At 35.6% G+C, this 24,484-nt stretch overlaps 1 protein-coding gene across 1 annotated transcript in view; it reads right to left on the bottom strand.

Annotated features, from left to right (window-relative positions):
• SNX27 (sorting nexin 27) overlaps positions 1-24,484 on the bottom strand; it is a 70,822-nt gene that overhangs the window by 22,068 nt on the left and 24,270 nt on the right. The window contains exon 2 of the mRNA XM_074265411.1: positions 24,056-24,287. Within this exon, the coding sequence (XP_074121512.1) occupies positions 24,056-24,287 (232 nt within the window). The remainder of the gene's footprint in view (positions 1-24,055; positions 24,288-24,484) is intronic.

Genomic DNA, 24,484 nt, shown 5'->3' with positions numbered 1-24,484 from the left:
AAGCATTTACAAATACTATCTCATTAATCCTCAAAACAATTCTGAGAGGTGCCATTATTATCCCCATTTTACAGATGAGGAAACTGAGGAAAAAATTAGCCGACTTGCTCAAGGTCACAGATTAGGAAATTTTCTAAAGCAGGATTTGCTGACACCATTACCACTGCTCTACCCACTGGATCACTCAACCACCTAAGCCATATCAGAGTTATCTATCTTCTGTATATCTATTGTCCCTCCACCAGACTCTATGCAATCTGAAGGCAGGGGTTATGACATTTTTAAACTTTGCACTCCCAAGGTCTAGCACAGTGACCTGAATATAGTAGATAGTTAACAAATGTTTATTCTGTTGAATTGTATAATAAAAATGACAAATTATTTTGGGGGGTAGGAGGGATCAAGTTTGGAGGTGGCTGTTGTTGAGACTGGAAGAGCAGCAGTCACTCCCATTCCCCTTAGTGACTGGCATGGAAGCTTTGATCTTCAGACTAAGTCATAGACAGTCAGTGCACCATATGGGTGCCAAACTTAGTACAGACTACTGTCTGTGACTTAGACCACTGCAACTTAGAACTCCCAAGCTCAAACAATCCACAAGCTTTCATCTCCACAATAGCAAAGATTAGATGTACCACTATATCCAGCAGGCATGATTTTTTAAAAAGCAAACATATCAGAATGTATACAATCAAATGCATTTTATCTATGCACCTAGTATGCTACATACTTTTCTAATTATTACGGTTCAAATGATGCTGACATTTTTTTAATACTACTTTTTTTTGAAACTGCCAATTGTGCAGCACCTGGGATATCTTATGCAACAGCAAATATTCATTCTTTGGAAGTATTCACATTCTGTTTTTCAGAAAGTCAAATTACATAAATAATGACAGGTTGCTCAAGTTTGATTATTTTGTTTAGAGTAGACTATAGACTGACTGAAATCATTGTTTTGGTCTTTTCCTCAGTATCCCTAGCACCTAGCACCTATTAGTCACTTCAGAGATGCCTGAATTGAAATGACATAGTAAGAATTATTTTCTTGTGTGACTTGTAAACCAGCTCTGGAGACAATTCCAAAAGTTTAAAAAATTTTGAGTAATGGTAACATGGTTAACTCCTCAAATGACTTTTACTCATGTAGACATTACAATTCTGGTACATTTCTTAAAAAATGAGACCCACTACTTGACGGTCACAATTTATGTAAGGATTTAGTTGTAGCCTTGAAGCAAGCCTTTAAAGAATCAAAATATCAATCATATCAATCATATAGGAATATCTAGTTCTACCACCTAATTCAACTATCTAGTCAATTCTTGAAAATCCCAAAAGATTACACAAACTCCTTTGGAGAAGATTATTCCAGAATTCTATAATTCCAACTCTTTTTCTTCTTCTCCTTCTTCTTCTTCTTCTTCTTCAAGTTCAAATCTGGTCTCAGACACTTCCTAGCTGTGTGACTCTGGGCAAGTCACTTAACCTCAGCCTTGGGGGGGGGGGGGGGGAATCTACCCACAGCTTTGGGGCAGCTAGGTGGCGTAGTGGATAGAGCACCAGACTTGAATTCAGGAGGACCCATGTTCAAATTTGGTCTCAGACACTTAACACTTCCTAGCTGTGTGACCCTAGGCAAGTCACTTAACCCCAGCCTCAAAAAAAACAACAACAACAACAAACAACAACAAAATTAAATAAATAAATAAATAAAAATATAAAATTGAGGCCTTTCTGTTATTAAGCAAACCATTTTTCACCTTTTTAATTGTTACTGTTTGTTTGCTTGTTTTTTTTTTTCTTGTGGTTTTTTTTTGTCCCCTTTGAGCTGATTTTTCTCACACAGCATAACAAATGTGGAAATATATTTTTAAAAGAATTGCACATGTTTAATCTATATTGGATTACTTGCTGTTTAGGGGAGGGCTTGGGGGAATGGGGGGAGAAAAATTTGGAACACAAGGTTTTGCAAGGTCGAATGTTGAAAACTATCTTTGCATGCATTTTAAAAAAATTGTTTTTTTTTTTTTCATTAAAGCTTTTTATTTACAAAACATATGCAAGGGTAATTTTTCAACAAAGACCCTTACAAAACTTTTCTGTTGCAAATTTTTTCCTCCTTCCTCCCACTCCCTCCCCTAGGGGAGGAGTTATGTTAAATATGTTAAAATATGTTATGCATATTTATACAGTTATCTTACTGCACAAGAAAAATCAGATCTAGGGGGAAAAAAAACCTGAGAAGGAAAACAAAATGCAAGCAAATATCAACAGAAAGCATTTACACGTATTTTGAAAAATAAAAAGCTATCACTGGTATTAAAAAAAATTTATGTGATGATCAACTATGACAGACTTAATTATTCCAATAGACTTGAAATAGAAAATACCATCTACATCCAGAGAAAGAACTATGGAGACTGAATGTGGATCAAAGCATAGTATTTTCACATTTTTGTTTGTTTTTTCTTTCTCGTGGTTTCTTTCCTTTTGATCTGATTTTTCTTGCAAGAATAATGAATATGGAATTATGTTTTGAAGAACTGACATGTTTAGCCTATATTGGATTGTCTTGGGGAGAAGGGAGGGAACAAAGAATGGCTCAGCAGGCTATAAAACTTACACACCTTTGATTTCCAGCATACCACTGAACTCCAAAGAGATCAAAGAAAAAGGAAAAAAGCATGTATGTACAAAAATACTTTTACCAGCTCTTTCTGTGGTGTCAAAGAATTAGAAATATAGGGCATACCTATCACTTGGAGAATGGCTGAACAAGTCGTGGTATATGATTGTATTGGAATACTCTTGTACTATTGAGAAATGATGAACAGAAGGGTTTCAGAAAAACCTAGAAAGACTTTTATGAACTAGTGCAAAGTGAAATGAGCAGAACTAGAAGAACATTGTACACAGTAACAGCAACATTAGGAGGATAACCAACTATGAAAGATCTAGCTGTTCTAATCAAAATAATAATCTATGACAATTCTTTTGTGCTAATTTTAGATTTGCTTATTTGTTATTTTTCTAATTTTTAAAAATGCCTATTCAGTTCATTAATCCTCTCCTTTTCTACTCCATTAATATGTTTTCAGGAATATGATTGTTCCCCTGAGGGCTACATTAGCTGTATCCCAGAAATTTTGGTATGTAGTTTCATCATTATCATTTTCTTGTACATAGTTATTGTTTCTATGATTTGTAATTTGGCCCTCATTACTGAAACATTTGTCTCGCTTTTTATTATCTATCTTTTCCATATATTCTAGATGGAAATATTATTCTGATTTATAACTCCTATAATTTAGTCTCTGATTATGGAAGCCCGCCAATGACTTATATTCTTTCCTGCTACCTCTTTTCCCTATTTTATCTCAAAATCTACTTTGGTGAATGTCCTTCCACCCTCCTGTAAGGTGCCCCCAAGAATTACCATTCTCCTCTCAAGGTAGGTAGAATGGACTTTTCAAGTACTGAATGACACTAATCACATGTAGCACAAGCCTCCAATCTCCCTTCATGAATCATCTCTCTTCACCCGTAGGAACATTCATCAATGGAACTCCCTCCCACTACCAAAGTAAGGCTTTGCTTATCCCCATCCCTTTTTCTATACTTCTCCCTTCCTCCTCAATCTCCTCTGCAAACTCTTCTTACTGAGCCCAAAGGATTCAACTTCCCCAAGCTGTTATCATTTGATTTGACCTCAATATATTACACATTCCTCTCTTTATCTCCCTGCTCCCCTCCTATGTTGTAACAGTTCCACAAAGCAAAAAAAAAAATCAATTTACCTGTAAGCAGAATGTCATCATGTTCTGTCCTTAATGCCCCAGGCCTACTTCTGTACTGTTATCTCCACCAGACTTCTGCCTCACCCCTCTCTTCCTATGTACATTTAGAAAGAAATCTCTGACGGTCATTCTGTGGTTATTGCTAAGTTGCATTTATTTACTCTTGCATTTCTGTTGGCTCAAGTGCTCAAGAGGCAAATAATCTCTTCTGTTCTTTGAATGTCCATCTTTTTTTCATTTATGGTAAAATTTAGGTTTGTAAGGTAGGAAACTTTCAGCTCATCCTGAGCTCTATTGTTCTTCAGAGCACATTATTAATTATTCCTTCCTATGGTTTCCAGGAGAAGCAGGATAGACTTATATTATCTGAATTTCTTTGCCTTTGTATTTGAAGATCATTCTCTGATCACTTGAAGAACTTGTTTTTGAATTGATTTGTTAAATTTAACTACTATGTAACTTAGAGTTTGCAGCTTGGGTTTTTCCCTGGAGATGATCTATTTTGGTATTTCATTTTTATGTTCAAAAATTCTGGGCAATTCTTCTCTATTATTTCTCACATTGTAGTGTTAAGGCTTTTTGTCCTATTGTGTTTTTCTGAGAGACCTATGATCATTAAGTTGACTCTGTGTATCTTGTCTTAGTATGATTTGTGGGAGGAAGGGAAAAAAATCCTGGAACACAAGGTTTTACAAGGATGAATGTTGAAACTATCTTTACACATATTTTGAAAAATAAAAGTTATTATTGGGAAAAAAATTTAAAGATTAATATGCTTTGCTTACATAGTAAGCATAATTTCTTTTGATGGTATTGATTTTTACTTCCCTTCTTCTAGATCATCCTTCATTTCTATATTTTGCTTTCCAAATATATTGTTTTCTCTTTTCTTTGGTGACACTTGCCATCACAAATTTCAGTTTTTCTCTTCTACCTATTATTTTTGCTACCAATCATAAATTTTATTTCATAATAATTCTCATTCTCTTTTGGACCACTTAGTTGTGTTTATGCATGTTGTAGTTCCATGTTTTCACATTCCATAGAGTCCTCTATTTCATCAAGTGCTGAATCATTTTCCTTTGTATTTTCTTTGCAGAATTTATTCACTGAGAGCCGAACTCATTGATTAGATTTAGAGGCCATATTCCCCTCTATGGTTAATGTTTTCCTTTAGTTCACCTGCATACATTTAAGGTCTTTGAGTTTTCTTCCTGAGATCTTTCATAACTTCAATTTTCCCCCTATTGCTCACTTTTGATAGTGGTTTCCTTGAAGGCTGGATCCCAGCCTCCTCCCATTGTTGTACAGCATTTCAGCCTCCTCACATGTTCAGTAATTCATTAGTCTAGATCTCTGCCCCAAGTGACTTAAGGGAAAGCACTGGAAGCTGAGAGGCCAACCTCTTTTTCCTCAGGTTTAGTGGAATGCTGAACAAATAACTGTCTTGCTCACACAGTCTTATCTCACACCCACCATGGCTCAGATCTGTGTCCCAGCACTCAAAGTTCCAAGTCACTGCCCAGGCGCTACAGGCTTGTCTGTCCCAGCACTGGCAGTGGAGAGCTTCACAGCAGTGCCGACTATCACTGGCTCCAGGAGGACTGCCCCAATGGCAGCTCTCATAGTTAGAACAACTTCTGCCAACTGGAGTTGGGGTCTCCACAGTACTTTTCCAGTACTGGAAAAAGGGCAGAGGGACCAGACTGTGGGGTTAGTTTTACTGTAAGAGTATATCATGGGTCTTGATGTCTATTACTGCAGTCTTGGTGCTGGGAGGCTAGAGAAGGATGTTGAGTGAGCCAAGAATAGGCATCAGGTCATGATTTTTTTTAACCTTCTTTTGGATTCTGGGCATCTTAGACTATATAGATAACTGAAGCTGTTTATCTGGCAGACAATTTCCATTCTGGAGATGTGTTGGGAATAAATTTAAAAAAAAATGTCTAGTCCTCCAGCTTGTTGATCAAATGACCAGTGGTTCCCTGCTTGTTTTTTCATTTGTTGCCTTTGTGAAAACTGATTTCCTGGCTCTATTGACTTCACTTTGTACCACTCTAATAAATACTTTTTAAAATTTATTACAACCATTATATCTTATTGTACAAAAATATTCCATGACATTTGTGTAACTGGTTTGGCCATTTGCCAATTGACACTTATCAACTTTGTTTCCAGTTTGATCCCCCAAAGTAGTATTTTTTTGGTGTCTATGAAGTCTTCCTTTTCATCAAAGACCCATTCAGGACCAATATTGTCTTCTCCCACCACCACTGTTGCCACACAGACAATGACCACTCTAAATTTATAGGCAAATCTGTATTCTAACTTGCAAGGCCAGAACAGCAGGGTCCCCTTCTATGCAACTACAAAAAAGCTAGGAACAATCTAGATGCTCTAATTTATGGTATAACAATGTGCCAGAAAATCAAAATGTAATTAATACTAGCAAATATAAGAAATAAAAATAATTTTATGAAATAATGTAAAGTAAAAAATCAGAATAGACATACAACTATAGTTACAGAAGAGGAAAAATTAATGAGAAAGAAGAAACAAAGAAAAATTCAATAAGGAATCAGAAGTGTCTGGAAATATTAAGTTAAATGTGTGCAGTTACTAAGCATGTATAGTTAGTTGTTCTGATGTTCATGGATTGTATAATTAAAAAAGAAAATGGGCTACTGATGTGGTGAGAGAAAGGAATTATCACTGGGCAGCCTGAGCCCTTCCTCAAAATGCCAGGAAAACTAGAAAAAGATCCCTAGCAAATTGGGAGGAGTTCTTATGGTGAACTTGTGGAAGAGTATGCAACACAAGATTGCAAGTCATGAGTGTATTTATGATCAACATCAATAGAGAAATACTATACATAAATAAAATAACATATAAGTTGAAATATTTGAGTACTGCCAGTCAATGTTATTTGGGGTCCAGATCTGTGATTTCATCATTGTATGGAACTTAAAGAGTATGATAACTGCCTCCTTGGGCAGGATCATATCACTTTCCCACTGAATCCAATAAACTCTAGAAGCTCCTTATCCTCTCTACGATCAAATACAAAATCCTCTCTGTCATGCAAGCCTTTCATAACGTACCCCCCTTCAATAGTTCCAGGCTTCTTTCCTCTTGTACCCCCAAATCTCTGATCCAATCATACCGGTCTCCTTCTTGTTCCTCTACAAGTCTCAAACCTCAGCTCCTGGCTCTCTCACCTGCTTGGATTTCTCTCCCTCCTGGCTTCCTTCCAGTCCCAGCTACAATCCCCCTTCTACAAGCAGTCCTTCCTGATGCCTCTCATTCTTAAATGTTTTTCCTCTGTTGGTGATTTCCCATTTCTCCTAAACACAGCTTGTTTTAACTTAGTGGTCTACACACTGTCTCCCTCACAAGACTGTGAGCTCTCTTAGAGCAGGGACTTTTGTATACCTGGCATTTAACACAAGGATTGTCCCGGAGTAGACACTAAAATGACTGACAATGTGAACTACTCATGAGCCAACAGAAACTATGTGTCAAGAGCAAGCCTCAAAACCAAGTCTTCCTCTGAATCAGGAAGAATTAAATCAAGGATTTTAACTGATGAATTCAAAGCCAAAAATCTAGTTAGCTCTGCATTTGGGTCATTCCTCCTCTGGAGGGTAAATGTTATTGGATAAATTACACCAGAGAGGCAGTGAAGGGAATAGCAAGTAGTCAGATGTGAATGAGACCAGATGAAGTTTTCTCAAAAAGTCTATGATATGTAATGGGTCAGACCTTAGGTCTAGGTCCCTGTCCCCAAAGATCTGCAGGGCAGGAAGGTCAGGTCTTGGGTCAAGGTTGGGGGTTGGGCCCAGGTTGCAGGAAGTTACATGATTTCTAGGCCTACAGTTCTCAGGCCAAGAAAGGTCAGAACCTAGGTCTACACTTCAGGAAGTGACTGGACCCACAGGAGGCAGATAACATTGGTCAATAATGGTTACTTCCTTTTAGTCTACCCAATGAAAAGACTTGGCTCTTTTGCTATTTAACTAGCTTTACTATTCCCAACTTGTTGGGAGCTGGGATGGTTCTCAGGTGTGTTTGGGCATCTCCCTATAGGGAGACTTTTAATCAGGGGTGATAACCCAACCCTTGCTCTTTTCCCTTAGCCCTTCTCTGTTATCTAGAATGGAAGCTCCTTTGGGACAGGGACTGACTATGTAAAGAGGGCTGAAGTCCTGTAACTTCTGTAAGCTACAATTCATGGGGAATCAGGGAAAGGATGTATGCAGCAGGATAGGAAATAAAATGCTGCCTTTGGAGTTTTAAAGCTGTGTCTACCCACCTAGGCACCCATTCTTGCAAGAACATAACATAAATCTTTCTTGCATTCAAAACCAAAAAAACAAGTCTTCCTTATTCTCCAAGGCCAGCCTTCTGCAAGCAACACTGTTTCCCAAGATATATATATATATATATATATATATATATATATATATATATATATATATATATTTTTTTTTTTTTTGGTGAGGGGCATCATTTAAAAAATTTGCTGGTGTAGTTTGTCTTTGTCTCAGTCATTTCTGGAAAAGAACGTCCTCCCTTTACCCAGATTAAGAATTAATCAAAAACATCTGACAATGTATTTGAAAATGTACATAATAACAAATAATACTAATGCAAACAAGATTAGAAGGGAAGTAACAAATTGGGAAAATATTTTTAAAAACAAAGGTTCTGACAAAGGTCTCATTTCCAAAATATATAGAGAACTGACCATAATTTATAAGAAACCGAACCATTCTCCAATTGATAAATGGTCAAAGCATATGAACAGACAATTCTCAGAGGAAGAAATTGAAACTATATCCACTCACATGAAAGAGTGTTCCAAATCACTACTGATCAGAGAAATGCAAATTAAGACCACTCTGAGATACCACTACACACCTGTCAGATTGGCTAAGATGACAGGAACAAATAATGACAAATGTTGGAGGGGATGTGGGGAAATTGGGACACTAATACATTGCTGGTGGAGTTGTGAAAGAATCCAGCCATTCTGGAGAGCAATCTGGAATTATGCCCAAAAAGTTATCAAACTGTGCATACCCTTTGACCCAGCAGCGCTACTACTGGGATTATATCCCAAAGAAATACTAAAGAGCGGAAAAAAAGAAATACTAAAGAGCGGAAAGAGACATATATGTGCCAAAATGTTTGTGGCAGCTCTTTTTGTTGTAGCTAGAAACTGGAAGATGAATGGATGTCCATCAGTTGGAGAATGGTTGGGTAAATTGTGGTATATGAAGGTTATGGAATATTATTGCTCGGTAAGAAATGACCAGCAGGAGGAATATAGAGAGGCCTGGAGAGACTTAAATCAACTGATGCTGAGTGAAATGAGCAGAACCAGAAGATCACTGTACACTTCAACAACAATACTGTATGAGGATGTATTCTGATGGAAGTGGAAATCTTCAACATAAAGAAGATCCAACTCACTTCCAGTTGATCAATGATGGACAGAGGTAGCTACACCCAGAGAAGAAACACTGGGAGGGGAATGAAAATTGTTAGCACTAATATCTGTCTGCCCAGGTTGCATGTACCTTCGGATTCTAATGTTTATTGTGCAACAAGAAAATGATATTCGCACACATGTATTGTACCTAGACTATATTGTAACACATGTAAAATGTATGGTATTGCCTGTCGTCGGGGGGAGGGAATGGAGGGAGGGGGGGTAATTTGGAAAAATGAATACAAGGGATAATATTATAAAATATATATATATATATAAAATAAAAAAAAATTAAAAAAAAAAAGAAAAAAAAAAAAGAAAATGTACATAATATTCTGTCCTGGTAGTCCTCCACTTCTCTGTCGTGAGGAAAAAGAAATGTTTCGTTATCTCTCTTTTCATTTATTCAAAATTCCACTTCCTTTCAGTGATACTTTAATTTTACATTGTTGTTGTAATTGTATATTTTGTTCAAAATTTCTCTTCCTCTCCAGATCCAACTCTCCTGATCCCTCAGGAGGGGTCAACCTATTTTGATAGCCTCCTAAGCTCTGCCCCTTCTCCAATCCATGCTCCACACATAGCTGCCAAAGTAAAGATATGACTATGTCATTTTCTTACTCAATATACTGCAATGGCTCCCTACTGCTTCTAAGGTCAAATAACCAATTTCTTAAGTCTTTCCAATTCTGGCTCTAAACTCAATTTGACCACCTCTTTATAGATGATTTTCCCTCCTGAACTCTGTAATCCAGTCTCACTGTCGTTCTTCAAACACAGTTTTCCATCTTATATGCACGGAACACACTCCTCCTCACCTCCACAAAGTCCCTTCCCTTACTTCCTTCAAGACAATATAAGATTTACTTTCTACAGAAAACTTTTCCTGATAGGCCTCATAACTCCTAGTACTATTCCTCAATTACTCTGCATTACTTGGAATTTTTTCTGTGTCTACTTATAGATGTACATGCATTCACAACAGGCAACAGCATGCTGTCAAGTTTCTCTCCATCTTAGTATATTCTATACACTAAAGTTAGTCCTTAAGCACAGATCTGATTCTCAACCAACTTCAAGCCTCCAAGATAAAACAGAAACTCTTCCATTAGCTTTTAAAACTCTACACAACCAAGTCCCTCCCTATTTTTCCAATTTCACTGGCTAAATCTATGCTCCCAACAAAACAGCCTCTCTGCATCTCACACACTCTCTCCTCTAGCTCTGTCTTTGACCTATCCATCCTCCTTGCTGGAAGTGTATGTCTTATTAGTCTCATCTTCAGGGCATTTTTCTCTTCCTTTATGGTATAAGTAACTCAGGTACCATCTTCTGCATGAAGTCTTCCTGATCCACCCCAATTACAAGAACCCTCTTTCCAGGGGCTACTGACAAATGTTCAACAAGTTCTCAAGGAGAAAAAATTGGATATATGAGGCACTTTCTAGTCTAATTTACATTGATAATGTTCTCCAATTTTTTTTTCCATTTCTCAGTTTCCTTTTTTTGAAAAATTATATAATAAATTTAGTACTGTATATGTATAGAGGAACTGCACATGTTCAACATGTATGGATCCCTTGCCAACTGAAGAAGAGGTTGGGAGAAAGGGAAAAAATTAGAACACAAGGTTTTATAGGGGTGAATGTCAAAAATTATCCATGTATATATTTTGAAAATTAAAAAAAACTTTAATTTTTAAAAAATACTATACGTTGTTTTCAAAACTCTTCTGCTTTTCTGTGCTTCCTTCTAAATTTTCTTTTGTCCTCTGCTGTGTACTTTTTTTCTCTCTCCCTCCCCATCTCACCCTAGAGAAGGTTACCATTTGGCACAAATGTGTACATGTATATGTGTATATATATATATATATATATGCAAAACCATACTAAACAAACTTCTATTTTTCAGTTCTTTTTCTGGATGTGATTAGCAACTTCCTACATAGATCCTCTGTTGTTGACTTGAGTACTTAAAATATTCAAAATGACAGTCATTCAAAATTGTTCTTAGAACAATATTGTTACCATGGACAATGTTCTCTTGGTTTTATTCAAGTCTTCCCATGCTTTTCTAAAATCAATCAGTTCATTATTTCTTATAGCACAGTAGTATTTCATCACAATTATATTCCACAATTTGTTTATCCATTCTCCAATTGATGCGCAATTCCAGTATTTTGCTCTCTACAAAGAGAGCTGCTATATATTTTAGAACATATGAGCTCTTCTCCCTTTTCCCTAATCACCTTGGGAAACTATTACTAGTATCACTTGGTCAAAAGGAGGTACACACAATTTTATAACTCTTTAGACATAATTCTAGATTGATCTCCATAATGGTTTTATCAGTTTACTGTTCTATCCCTTCTAGCATTTTAGTGAATTAGAGCATTTTTCAGATGACTATAGTTTTGATTTCTTCATCAAAAACAAAACAAAAAACAAAACAAAACAAAAACAACATGCCTGTACATGCCTCTTTTCAACAATGAGATGATTCAGGCCAATTCCAACAGACTTGTGATGGAGAGAGCCATGAACATCCAGAGAAAGGACTGTTGGGGACTAAAGGTAGATTAAAATAAAGAATTTTCATCTTTTTTTGTTGTGGTCTGCTTGCTTTTTGTTTTCTTTCTCCTTTTTTCCTTTTTGATCTGATTTTTCACGTGTAGCATTTTAATTGTGAAAAAAATATATAGAAGAACTGCACATGTTTAACATATACTAGATTACTTGCTGTCTAGGGGAGGTGGGGGGAAGGGAGGAAGAAAAAATTTGGAACACAAGATTTTGTAAGGGTTAATGTTGAAAACTATGTTTGCATATATTTTGAAAATAAAAAGCAATTATTTTAATAAATTCAAAATTTTTTTTAATTTTTTGAAAATTTAAAAAAAAAAAAAAAAGATAAAAGAATTCCAGTTGGTTTAATTTAGGAGGTTAGGTATGGGAAGGGTGAAAAGCACAGACCAGGCACAGAATATTTCCTGGCTCTTGGCTCTGATGTATTTCATTAGATATTAAATTGGTATAGTTTTCACTTACTCTCTACTTTTGCCTCTTGAAATAAAGTCCTTTGGAGACAGGTAAAAAACAAAAAACAAAAACCTGCCTATGCATATCCTTTGACCATTTATCAATTGAGGGATGAATGATTCACATTCTTACAAATTTGACAAAGTTCTTTACACACTTGAGATACAAGACCTTTATCTGAGAAACCCTCTGAAAATTTTTTGTCTTCCTTCTAATCTTGGCTACATTGCTTTTGTTTCTGTACAAAATAGTTTTAATTTAATATAATCAAATTTATAATATAATTTAAGATCTGGTACTGTTAAGTCTCCTTCTTTTAAGGTTTTTTTTAATCAATTCCTTTGACATTCTTGACTTTTTGTTCTTCCAAATGATGATGATGATGATGATGATGATGATGATAATTTGTTATTATTTTTTCAAGCTCAATAAAATAATTTTTTTTTTTAGCAATTTAACTGGGATGGTACTGAATAAGTAGATTGGTTTATATCAACTCAGTCTAGTCATGAACAATTAATGTTTTTCTGGTTACTTAAATCTGATTTAATTTGTATAAAAATGTTTTATAATTTTATTCATATAGTTCCTGGGTTTGTTTGGTAGGTATATTCTCAGGTATTTTATACTGTCTACAATTATTTTAAATAAGGCATCTCTTACTATCTCTTCTTGCATGGTTTTATTGGTGATTTATAGAAATGATGATGATTTGTGTGGGTTTATTTCATATCTGCTAAAATCTGTACTCAAAATTCAGTTTTTTCTCTGCAGATGGATGGCATTTTTTATTATGAGTCATTTGGAAGTGTCATGGAATAACTTAATCAAAGCAGCCAAGTCTTTCACAGCTGATTATTCTTACAATAGTGTATTAATTCATGTAAGTCTTGCTAGGTTTTTCTGAAACCATTCTGCTCATCATTTCTCACAGCACAAGAGTATTCTCATAAATCATATACCGCAACTTCTAATTGATAGGTATCCCCCATCCATTTCCAATTCTTTGACACCACAAAAAAAATAGCTGCTAAAAGTATTTTTTTCCCCCTTTTTCCTTTGATCTCTTTGGGATACAGACCTAGTAGTGGTATGCTGGGTATCAAAGGATATGTACAATTTTATAGCCCTTTGAGCCTAGTTCCAAATTACTCTCCAGAATGATTGCATAGTCAGCAATTTTGGTAAACACTTGTTGAATAGTGGAATGTGAATGCTTTAAAGCAAGGACTTCTTCATCTTCATTTATGGATTCCTAGTATGACACAGCAGACGGAGATGCTTAATAAATACTTAGTCATCACCTGAATCTGAACTCTGTATATTTACTTTTGCACTGGCTTTCAGAAATCTCAGAAGTTCAATGGGACCTTCAATCAGACATATTCACTCACTCTTATGGCCTAACACTATGTTTGTGCCCCATGTTTTTCAGCCAATCCCCAGTAATGGGGAACTACTTCATCCCCAATTCTTTACTGTCACCTGACAACACCTTGGGAGGTAAGTCCTATTTTACAGTTGAGAAAATGAAGGGCATCAGAAGTTAACTGACTTGTCTGAAGTCACACTGCTAACCAGTTCCTGCAGCTAGATAAGACTCCTAGCCCAGCATTCTGCTCCTACACATTAGTAAATATTGGATCTTGTTCATCTCCTGTTGGGATTTTTTTTCAATATAAACATAGGAATAGAATTTTTAGGTCAAAAGCAACAGCTTAGTCACATTTCCTACATAATTTGAATTGAAACACAGAACAGCTGAAACAATTCATAAATCCTCTACAGTGAATTACTAAACCTGTCTTCCCATAGGCTCTCTAACATGGGCTGTTCCATGTTTTTGTAGTCATCTCTATCAATTTGTATAATATGAGATTATTGTATTTATTTTATTTTTATCTTCTGTTTTTACATCACTTAAATATCTACTAGTATCTCTTCCCCTCCTGTTCCTCTCCTGGATCTCACAGAAAGCTGTCTCAAAGAACAAAGAATATTTTTTTTAAAGAGGGGGGAAAAAAGAAGAAAAAAAAAAAACAAAACAATTATCAAAACTGATCAATACTTTGAAATAGTCTGAACCTTGAAGATATATGAAATGTTCTATAGCTGCAGAACTCTCACCTACAAAGGAATATAAGGAATGGGAGGTAGGTGTCTCCTGACTTATTTTAGTATGCATTAATATTAATGATTTGAAGCACATTATCATATAATCATTTATGGTTTGAAAACTTTTCAAATCCTTTTACTACTTATCTATTGGTTAATGGCTCAAATGATATTTATGTGATCAATTCCTTACCTGAGATATCAAATTTTTTCAGTGTGACTTGATAAAAAAATACTTCCCCCCCCTCCTCTTAGTTTTTCTTCTTATTCTACCTTCATTGATATTATTAGCACAAAAACTTTTTTTTAAGTTTTATGTAGGCAGAACTGTCCATTGTGTCTTTTGTGATCTTTCATTATCTCTGATTAGTTAAGAATTCTTACTGTAACCATAGTTGTGAAAAAGATCTCTGATCTGGTTCTTCTAATTTTTTACCCTATAACTTTCCTCTCAAGTGGTTAAATAAAGCATTTTTTTAAAAAAATAAAGGCTAAATAGAATGCTGCTTCTTGAAGGACCAAAAAAGGAGGCAACAAAGTTGATTTCCCCAAGTGCCCAAAATACTAAGAAGCATCTTTCACAGGACTCTTGGTCATCTCCCTGAAAAGTGCTAAAAATTACAATAAGTCCCAGGATGACAGTTGCAGTTCATGCACATTCAACACAAAATAAATAGATTAAAAATGGATTAAAAAATTGAAAAATTATTAATGAACTAGTAATTTCAATGTCAATATGATATAAAGAAATATGGCATAAATTAATATAGTTCTGGATCATGAAATCAAAGAAGACAGAATATGCATGGTATTCAGAAGACCCATGCCTAGTAGACTTTCATAAAGTACCTTCCTTATGCAACAGCACTGTGATGTGGAGGGGGAAGATGAGGATAGTGGGGATGGAATTCTTCCCATCAATAAGCTTAAACTTAAAGGCATAACATGGTATATAAATAGACAGGGATAAAGTGAAGTTGAGTATAATAGTAGGAAAGGGATAAAGATAAAATGTTTTAGGATAATTTGAAGAGGAAAAAAAGTTCAGGGCAGGGTGAGTAGAGGATTTGATCCAGAGATTCAAGAAGAAATAACAACAAAATTGAGCCTTGAAGATATAGATTGTAAAACCGGCAGAAATGAGAATGTATTATTTTCTAGAAATGGAGGACGGTAGAGATGGGAGAAGACATTGGGTAAAGTTAGTAATCTAGTCTGATTAAAACATATTATTTGTGAAAGGAAGCAATGTAAAGGTAGGTTATAGTCAAATTGTGGAAAGCCTTAAATGTCAGGCTAAGGAATATGATGATTATCAAGGCAGAATAGATAATTTTGATTATGTGAAATTGAAAAGCTTTTGCAAAAACAAAATTAATGCAAGTAGGGTTAAAAGGGGAGTAGTCAACTAGGGAAAAATCTTTATCTCAAGTGTCTCCAATTAAGAGTCTGATTTCAAAATAGATTTCCAATTAACAGAAATGTAGGACCAAAAGCCATTTCCCAAAAAATAAATGGTCAAAGGATAGGAATATTTCTCAAATTATTAACAACTGTTTGAAAAAAGTTTCAAATCATCAATAAGAGAAAAAACAAATCAAAGCAAACTTGAGGTCTTACTTCACATGTAGTAATTAGCAAAAAAATGAAGAAAAAAAAAAAAAAAAGGAAAAGTCAATAATAGAGAGAATGTGGAAAGGTGAATACAGTAATGATTTGTTGATGGAGCTATAAATTATTTCAAATGTCCTGGGAAGCACATTGTTTACCATTATGCAAAGAAAGTGACTAAAATATCCATACCCTTTAACTCAGAAATACCACTGTTAGGCCTGTTACTACCATCACCCCATCTCAAGAAGATCAATGACTTCCAAAAAGGTCCTATATGCATCAAAATATTTATAGCAATACTTTCTGTAGCAACAAAAATCTAGAAACAAAGCATATGCTCAATGAATGGGTTACGGTTAAACAAATTGCAAGGCAATGGAATATTACTGTGCTGTAACAAATTACAGGCATGATGAATTGAGATTCATGGAAAGAAATAAACTGATTAAAAGTAAAGTAAGCAAAATTAGGAAAGCAATATATCCTGCTACAATACCAAAAATAGAAGGAATAAAAATAATAACAATTGAAATTGAATGGTATGAAATTATATGGACTAAGCTTGGCCTCAAGGAAAACACAAAGAAGAAACCTACCCCTGCACCTTTAAAGAAATGGAGGATGGCAGAAATTAGGAATGGATCCACACTTAACACCATATACCAAGATAAGATCAAAATGGGTCCATGATTTAGACATAAAGAATGAAATCATAAACAGATTAGAGGAACAGAGAATAGTCTACCTCTCAGACCTGTGGAGGAGGAAGGAATTTATGACCAGAGGAGAACTAGAGATCATTATCGACCACAAAATAGAAGATTTTGATTACATCAAACTAAAAAGTTTCTGTACAAACAATACTAATGCAAACAAGATTAGAAGGGAAGTAACAAATTGGGAAAATATTTTTACAGTTAAAGGTTCTGACAAAGGTCTCATTTCCAAAATATATAGAGAACTGACCCTAATTTATAAGAAATCAAACCATTCTCCAATTGATAAATGGTCAAAGGATATGAACAGATAATTCTCAGATGATGAAATTGAAACTATATCCACTCATATGAGTGTTCCAAATCACTACTGATCAAAGAAATGCAAATTAAGACAACTCTGAGATACCACTACACACCTGTCAGATTGGCTAAGATGACAGGAACAAATAATGATGAATGTTGGAGGGGATGTGGGAAAACTGGGACACTAATACATTGTTGATGGAGCTGTGAAAGAATCCGGCCATTCTGGAGAGCAATTTGGAACTATGCCCCAAAAGTTATCAAAATGTGCATACCCTTTGACCCAGCATTGCTACTCCTGGAGGGAAAGGGACCTATATGTGCCAAAATGTTTGTGGCAGCCCTTTTTGTAGTGGCTAGAAACTGGAAAATGAATGGATGTCCATCAATTGGAGAATGGTTGGGTAAATTATGGTATATGAAGGTTATGGAATATTACTGCTCTGTAAGAAATGACCAGCAGGACAAATACAGAGAGGGTTGGAGAGACTTAAATCAACTGATACTGAGTGAAATGAACAGAACCAGAAGATCTCTGTACACTTCAACAACAATACTGTATGAAGATGTATTCTGATGGAAGTGGATATCTTCAACATAGAGAAGATCCAACTCACTTCCAGTTGATCAATGATGGACAGAAACAACTACACCCAGAGAAGGAACACTGGGAAGTGAATGTAAATTGTTAGCACTACTGTCTATCTACCCAGGTTACTTATACCTTCGGAATCTAATACTTAACGTGCAACAAGAAAATGGGATTTACACACATATATTGTATCTAGGTTATACTGTAACACATGTAAAATGTATGGGATTGCCTGTCATCTAGGGGAGGGAGTAGAGGGAGGGAGGGGAAAATTTGGAAAAATGAATACAAGGGATAATGTTATAAAAAAAATTACTCATGCATATATACTGTCAAAAATTTTTATAATTATAAATTTTTTTTAAAAAATAAAATAAATAAAAAAATTAAAATTAAAAATATTGTAATAACTTAAAAAAAAAGAAATGGAGGGACATGGACATAGAGTGCCACATAGAATGTCAAATTTTTTTTATATGTTTATTTTTTCTTCCTTCCTAATTTTCATATATCATTATAAAGAATGGCTCTTTGCACAAGGATAAGGAGAAAAATACTATAGAAAATATTATTGATGAAAAAACAAAGATAGTGATAAACTTAATTTTTTAAAAAGAAATTTAAAAAGAAGAATTCTTTAAGCAACTATGTAATGGATTAGTTAAAGAAAAGGAGGGCCTCCTAACAGGAAGAACAAGCTGGTAATATAATCAAAGAGGAGGATACAAAGGAAAGAGATGCTGTGGAGGTAGAATTGGTGGGAGTTGGTCTAATAAATGCTTTTTCCCAAGAGTCAGAAAGTACTAGATGTAATAAGCAAAAAGATAATAAAAAAATGAAAATGAGTCTATCTTACAACACAGAAACAGAAGCCATTTCAATATCAGTTGTCTATGTGCAATCTGTTCAATAACTGGCTAGAACAAAGAGCAAAGTATGCTCAAGTTGGAAGAATGAATAAATGAGGAAAAAACACCTCCAGCATGATTGGTTTCAATGAGATGTTGATTATTAAAATGTTTTAAATGGAAAATGGACAGAAGACAGTGACTTTCCCTGTAATTTTTCTTATTAAACTGTCACCACAATGAGGAGACAAAGAGCCTGGAAACAAATTCAGCCAACAAATACTCCATGTCCTTGCCGACCAAAAAATACTTAACAGCCAAAGCCATAGGAATTTACAATGAAAACTCTACAGTATAAATACAAGCTCTGCTTTGATTTGCAAAACATTTTTGAAGACTTCAACCAACACTGCCTTTCATAATAACCCAAACAAGATTCCATCATACACCCCTCACTAATAAGAGGGAGTTTCCTTACAACAACTCTGTGGGGCAGGAGCTATTACTATCCTCTTTTTACAGAGGAAGAAATTAAAACACAGAGATATGTCCAGGATCACACAGCTAATAAGTATCGGAGGCAGTATTTGAACCAGTTTTGAGACTTCAATTACTATATTCTATGCCATCTAGAGATCCTATTACACTACATAGGTTAGGTGGCTCAGTGAACAAAATGGAGAACCCGGAGTTAGGAATACCAGAGTTCAAATCCAGTTATGTAGAATTATCTAGCATAATGGCTATGTTATCCTGGGGCAAGTAATTTATACTCTATTTAGCTCAGTTTCTTCATTTGTAAAATGGGGATAATAATAATAATAGCACCTATCTCCCAAGCTTTCTTGTAAAGATCAAATAAAATATCTGTTAAGTGCTTAGTATAAGCACCTGGCACCTAATAGATCCTTATTTCATCCATCTATCCATCCATCCATCCACTTCGCTCTAAAAAGAAAAGTGACATTATACTATCTGAAGATTACTAAGGGCAACTGCAAACACTACCAATATAAACGCTTCCTTTTAGTTTTGTTCTAAATTATAGTTCAAAGTAAAGTTTTCCATATTTTTCGGTTACATGTTTGGGGGTATTATCCATTTTCATCCTTGCCAAATATTTTTTAGTACCTTCTAAGAATGATCATGGGAAGAATGGCAGGGTAAGGAAAGGAAATTCTCTTTCCTTGGGTTATTAGCCCCCCCACCTCTTTACAGGGATTCCAATCAAATCTATATCATTAGTCAGAAGAGTCCTCTTCCAAATTGTCAACCTAAAGCTACATTCTGAACATTGTTAGTAACTCAATTCTTTATCTGCTTTAAAAACCTACCATAAAAACTAACTTGACACTATTGACAGTTTCTCATGAGAGAAAGAAAAGGAGAAATAAACTAGCTAGTAATATTCTTACTCAAAGACATATATTTAGCTTTTCAATGACCTTCAAGTAGAAAGTTTGCAAAAAAACCTATCAAGTTAGAGCTCCCTCTATACTCTTCAGTTCTCCTAATTGAGTCCTCCCTTGAAGTTAGATGCACAAGGATAGAGTATAAGAGCCTAGCCGGAGGGTAACCTAAACATCTCTCAGTGCCAACAAATCATTTCCTAAAAGAAGTAAGACCTGCAGCACTGGAGACTCATAAAGCAATGTGATATACAGAAGCTCCCAAATAAAATAACTTTGTTGTTTTTACAAATGTAAGAAGTTTGAGATTAAATAATCTCTTCATCACATTCTCATCCCTTTAGAAAATGAAATTAAGAGCAAAGGAACCAGCAGAAGTAAGGACAACTGACATCAATGTTTTATGGTAAGTAGGTTGGGCTCCCCTAAGAACCAAATAGTTTTTTAAAAGTACCTAATGAGTGGCAGCTACATGGTAGAGAGGAATAAAGCACTAACCCTAAAGTCAAGAAAACCTGAGTTCAAATCTGGTCTCAGACACTTAACACTTCCTAGATGTGAGACCCTGGGCAAGATATTTAATAACCCCCTGCCTCAGCCAAAAACAAAAAAAACAAAAAACCTAATGCTCCTTAAAATGAACTGTTCAACTTCAACAACAATACTGTATGAGGATGTATTCTGATGGAAGTGGATATCTTCGACAAAGAGAACATCTAATTCAGTTCCGATTGATCAATGATGGACAGAATCAGCTACACCTAAAGAAGGAACACTGGGAAATGAATGTGGACTATTTGCAATTTTGTTTTTCTTCCCAGATTATTTTTACCTTCTGAATCCAATTTTTCTTGTGCAACAAAAGAACTGTACAGATCTGTACACATATATTGTATTTAAGATATACTTTAACATGTTTAACATGTACGAGACTGCCTGCCATCTAGGGGAGAGGGGAGAGGGAAGGAAGGGAAAAGTTGGAACAGAAGTGAGTGCAAGGGACAATGTTGTAAAAAAAAAAAATTTTTTCCTGAGGCTGGGGTCAAGTGACTTGCCCAGGGCAAGTGTTAAGTGTCTGAGACCAGATTTGAACTCGGGTCCTCCTGAATTCAAGGCTGGTGGTCTATCCACTGTGCCACCTAGCTGCCCCTAATGTTGTAAAAATTACTCATGCATATGTTCTGTCAATAAAAAGCTATAAAATAAAAAAAAATGAATTATTTAGTAAGAGAAGAATATATATGCAAGAGCATCATTGCAATGCTTATTTTCTTCTCTAGTCTTTAAAATGAATAAAGAACCAGATAGAATTGTTCCTTTAATGTTAACACACTCATCTACAAAAATGACTAATTCACTAAGTCTCTGCTTAGGGACACTAACAACAGGCTTATGTGTCATAGTCTCCACAGGAAAATACTTCCCATCTCTGGACAGGAAGGATGAAAATGATTTAATATGAGCTAATTCATCACTGCAAACTTAAGAGATCAAGAAAGGCAGGCAATACTTTTGGGACCTTCCCAGTTCAGTTCAGCCTTTGGCCTGGGAGGATTACTAACAGAGCCAGTCAATGATCACTGCTCATCTTCCCTTTATTTGGTAAGACCATTTATCCTTTCTTACAAGAATCATCATGTTGATACAGGCTACTGCGTCAACTGTCTGAGGCTGAAAAATTTCAGCATGCTTGGTTCCTTGGTAAGGAATACCAAGAAGAGAGATGGGTGGAGGAAAGGAAAAACTGATCTGGTCAGTAAGTCTATTTTTAAATCTTTCTTCCTGTAGTTTATAAGGCAAGAATTTCAGTTTTCAGCTTCAAAATGATTTGTGAATTTCTCAATGTCTAAATACTGAAGATTCATGCTGTGCCATTTCCCTTCCCCACCCCCATGACATAGTTCTAGGGGATGAAAGCCAGAAGATGGTGACTGATAACTGCTTAGAAAGAGTGCAAATCGCTAGCAGCAGCAAGATCCCAAAACTATTTGTTGGGCTTCTGCATCTTATCCCAAACATTGTCTTAAAACTTCTAAAGTTGTTGTTTTCAGATTTTTCTTAGCTTCTATGTGGGAGACATTTAAAATGTTTTACTCTCCCCAAAGGCCAGTAATACTCCATGTCATGTTGTAGAAGACAAGCCCTTCTCAAGTCTAAGCAATCCACAGAAGGTAAAGAAATTGCGAGAAATTGGAGTTATTTCCTCCCCAAAAGCTCTTACCTTGCTTGTGTTCTGGTATTTTGTAAATATTTATAGGATTTAAAAATTGTCGTTTCTGTTTACTTCAAGCTTCATCTGGCACCCAAAAGGAAAAACTGGCACGAATGATGGTTGGATGAGTCTGATGACCAGCAAAATCATTCCTAATGCCATGTGAATGTAAATGCCATAAAATAAAATCAACTAAAAAGCTAAAAACTGGCATTCTATTGATGCTTCTACTTCTCCAGGCTGCAACTCACAAGTAAGGACAACACAAGATGAGGTTATTAATTGCTTTGGGAGAAAACTCCATGAAATTAGTGCTTATCATATCTTGCTAAAAAGCTCCTTGAGAACTTAAAAGGATAAGAGGATAAGGACAAGAACATGTTCTCAAGCAACCTTAACTTAAAATGGAAAATGAATGAAACCATATTACTTCTTCATTCTATAGGACAATGAGTCAGGATTAAGTATTACTGAATGCTCAGGCACCACAAATTAAAAATAGGTTATTTTTAGATATCAAATCCACTACCTTTTCTGGGAAGAGATTCCCCCAAATTCCAGGCATATCCTCAAAAGTTTCTGTTTGTCCCAGTCTCCCTGACTTAGAAACTGATTTTTTATATTTATCATATCACCATAAAACATGTAACAAATATCCTGATTGAACCAACTGAAATACTTGTAAAGAACAAAACTCTGGGTTTTGAACATGTGGTTTCCCCACAGCACAGAAATCTGACACTGAATCTATTTGCTAATATATTTTACTGAACAACAACATTCTGTCAAGAATGAAGCTTTTTTTTTTTTTGCAATTTCTCTAACTGTATTTTGAACTACTACTGCTGTCACCAGAATGAATTCACTACAGGTCTCTCTCTAGTTCACTCCCCCAAAATGGCTGACTCACAGGCTGAGATGCAAATACAGCCATCAGGCCTTCCTAAATGTAGGTGGCCTGATTGCCAGAAAATAACATAATCCATTGCATTTCCCACAAAGAATAATGAATATTTCTCATTAGCACTACCCCTTCATTTGATCATGGGTAAATAAAGTATAATTGCAGTCAAGAGAAAAATCAAATAGATTAGGCTATCACTGACAATGAGATTTTTAAGAGCAAACAAAGGCACCAGGAAATGTGTTGGAATACATCACCCAGGATTTGGGATGAGTTTTCTACATCTTTGGAAGAACGGCAACAGATTGGAAATGTGTAAAATAACTCATGTGTGTTACATTTACAGTGCAATCAGGACCCTGCAAAAACCCAGTGTTAAATACTAGCAGCACCATATTGCCAAAATGAAGACAATGAAAACTTGGGATTATTCAAACTAGAAGGATGTGAAGTAAAATGGTTAGGGCTATGGATAATCTAGGAATACCACCTTTTTTCAACTGATCGTGCTTTAAACCCTCATAAACAAGAGGAAGGAAAAGACTACTTGAAGTAAACAGAAACGACAATTTTTAAATCCTATAAATATTTACAAAATACCAGAACACAAGCAAGGTAAGAGCTTTTGGGGAGGAAATAAATTAGAAGTATATTGAGAGACAGAGACAGAGAGACAGAGAGACAGAGAGAGAGAGACAGAGAGACAGAGAGACAGAGAGACAGAGAGACAGAGAGACAGAGAGAGAGAGAGAGAGAGAGAGAGAGAGAGAGAGAGAGAGAGAGAGAGAGAGAGAGAACGAACTACCGAAATATTCCCAACTAGAGCAAACCTGACTACCCAAAATCTATTACTTCTGTAGGTACAACTTTCTTAGCAGGAACAATAAGAAACCACTATGTGTCAAAGACAGACATTTCATATTGTTGTTCTAACAACATTAATGACAACAAAATGGAGGGAAATGAAGTATATAGATGCTTGAAGATGAAGTCAGGCTGACACTTACCACAAACTTCTCGCCATTCTGCTCCACATGTTTATATGTGGGGACTGATATGGGCACCGCTTGCTTTTCCGTATAGTCGTAAAAGGACTGTCCCAATGAGTCATCACTGGGATCAAGGTTATCTGCCTCATGAGGAGGTACAGATAATACTGTCAAGATCAATTCCTTTTCACCAGCTCGGATCAGATCCACCACCTGCTTGTGTGTTGCCCCTTCCACATTCACGCCATTCCTGGGGGGGGTGGAAAGAGGAAAAAACAAAACCCATGAGGCATAAGAGTCTATGACTCCTTCCCAGATCCCTCCCAAATCAAGGCAACAGAAAGAGAAGGAGACTCTAGGCACACCTGTGTGTTCTGCTATAAACAAAAATCTCTTACTATCTATTATAATACAACCTTACTCTAGTTACTTGGAACAGATTTAAAT

This window comes from Sminthopsis crassicaudata, chromosome 4 (assembly GCF_048593235.1).
Source record: "Sminthopsis crassicaudata isolate SCR6 chromosome 4, ASM4859323v1, whole genome shotgun sequence".
Taxonomy (NCBI): Eukaryota; Metazoa; Chordata; class Mammalia; order Dasyuromorphia; family Dasyuridae; genus Sminthopsis; species Sminthopsis crassicaudata.
Note: the sequence above shows the minus strand (reverse complement) of the source record. Positions and strands in the feature narration are given on the sequence as shown.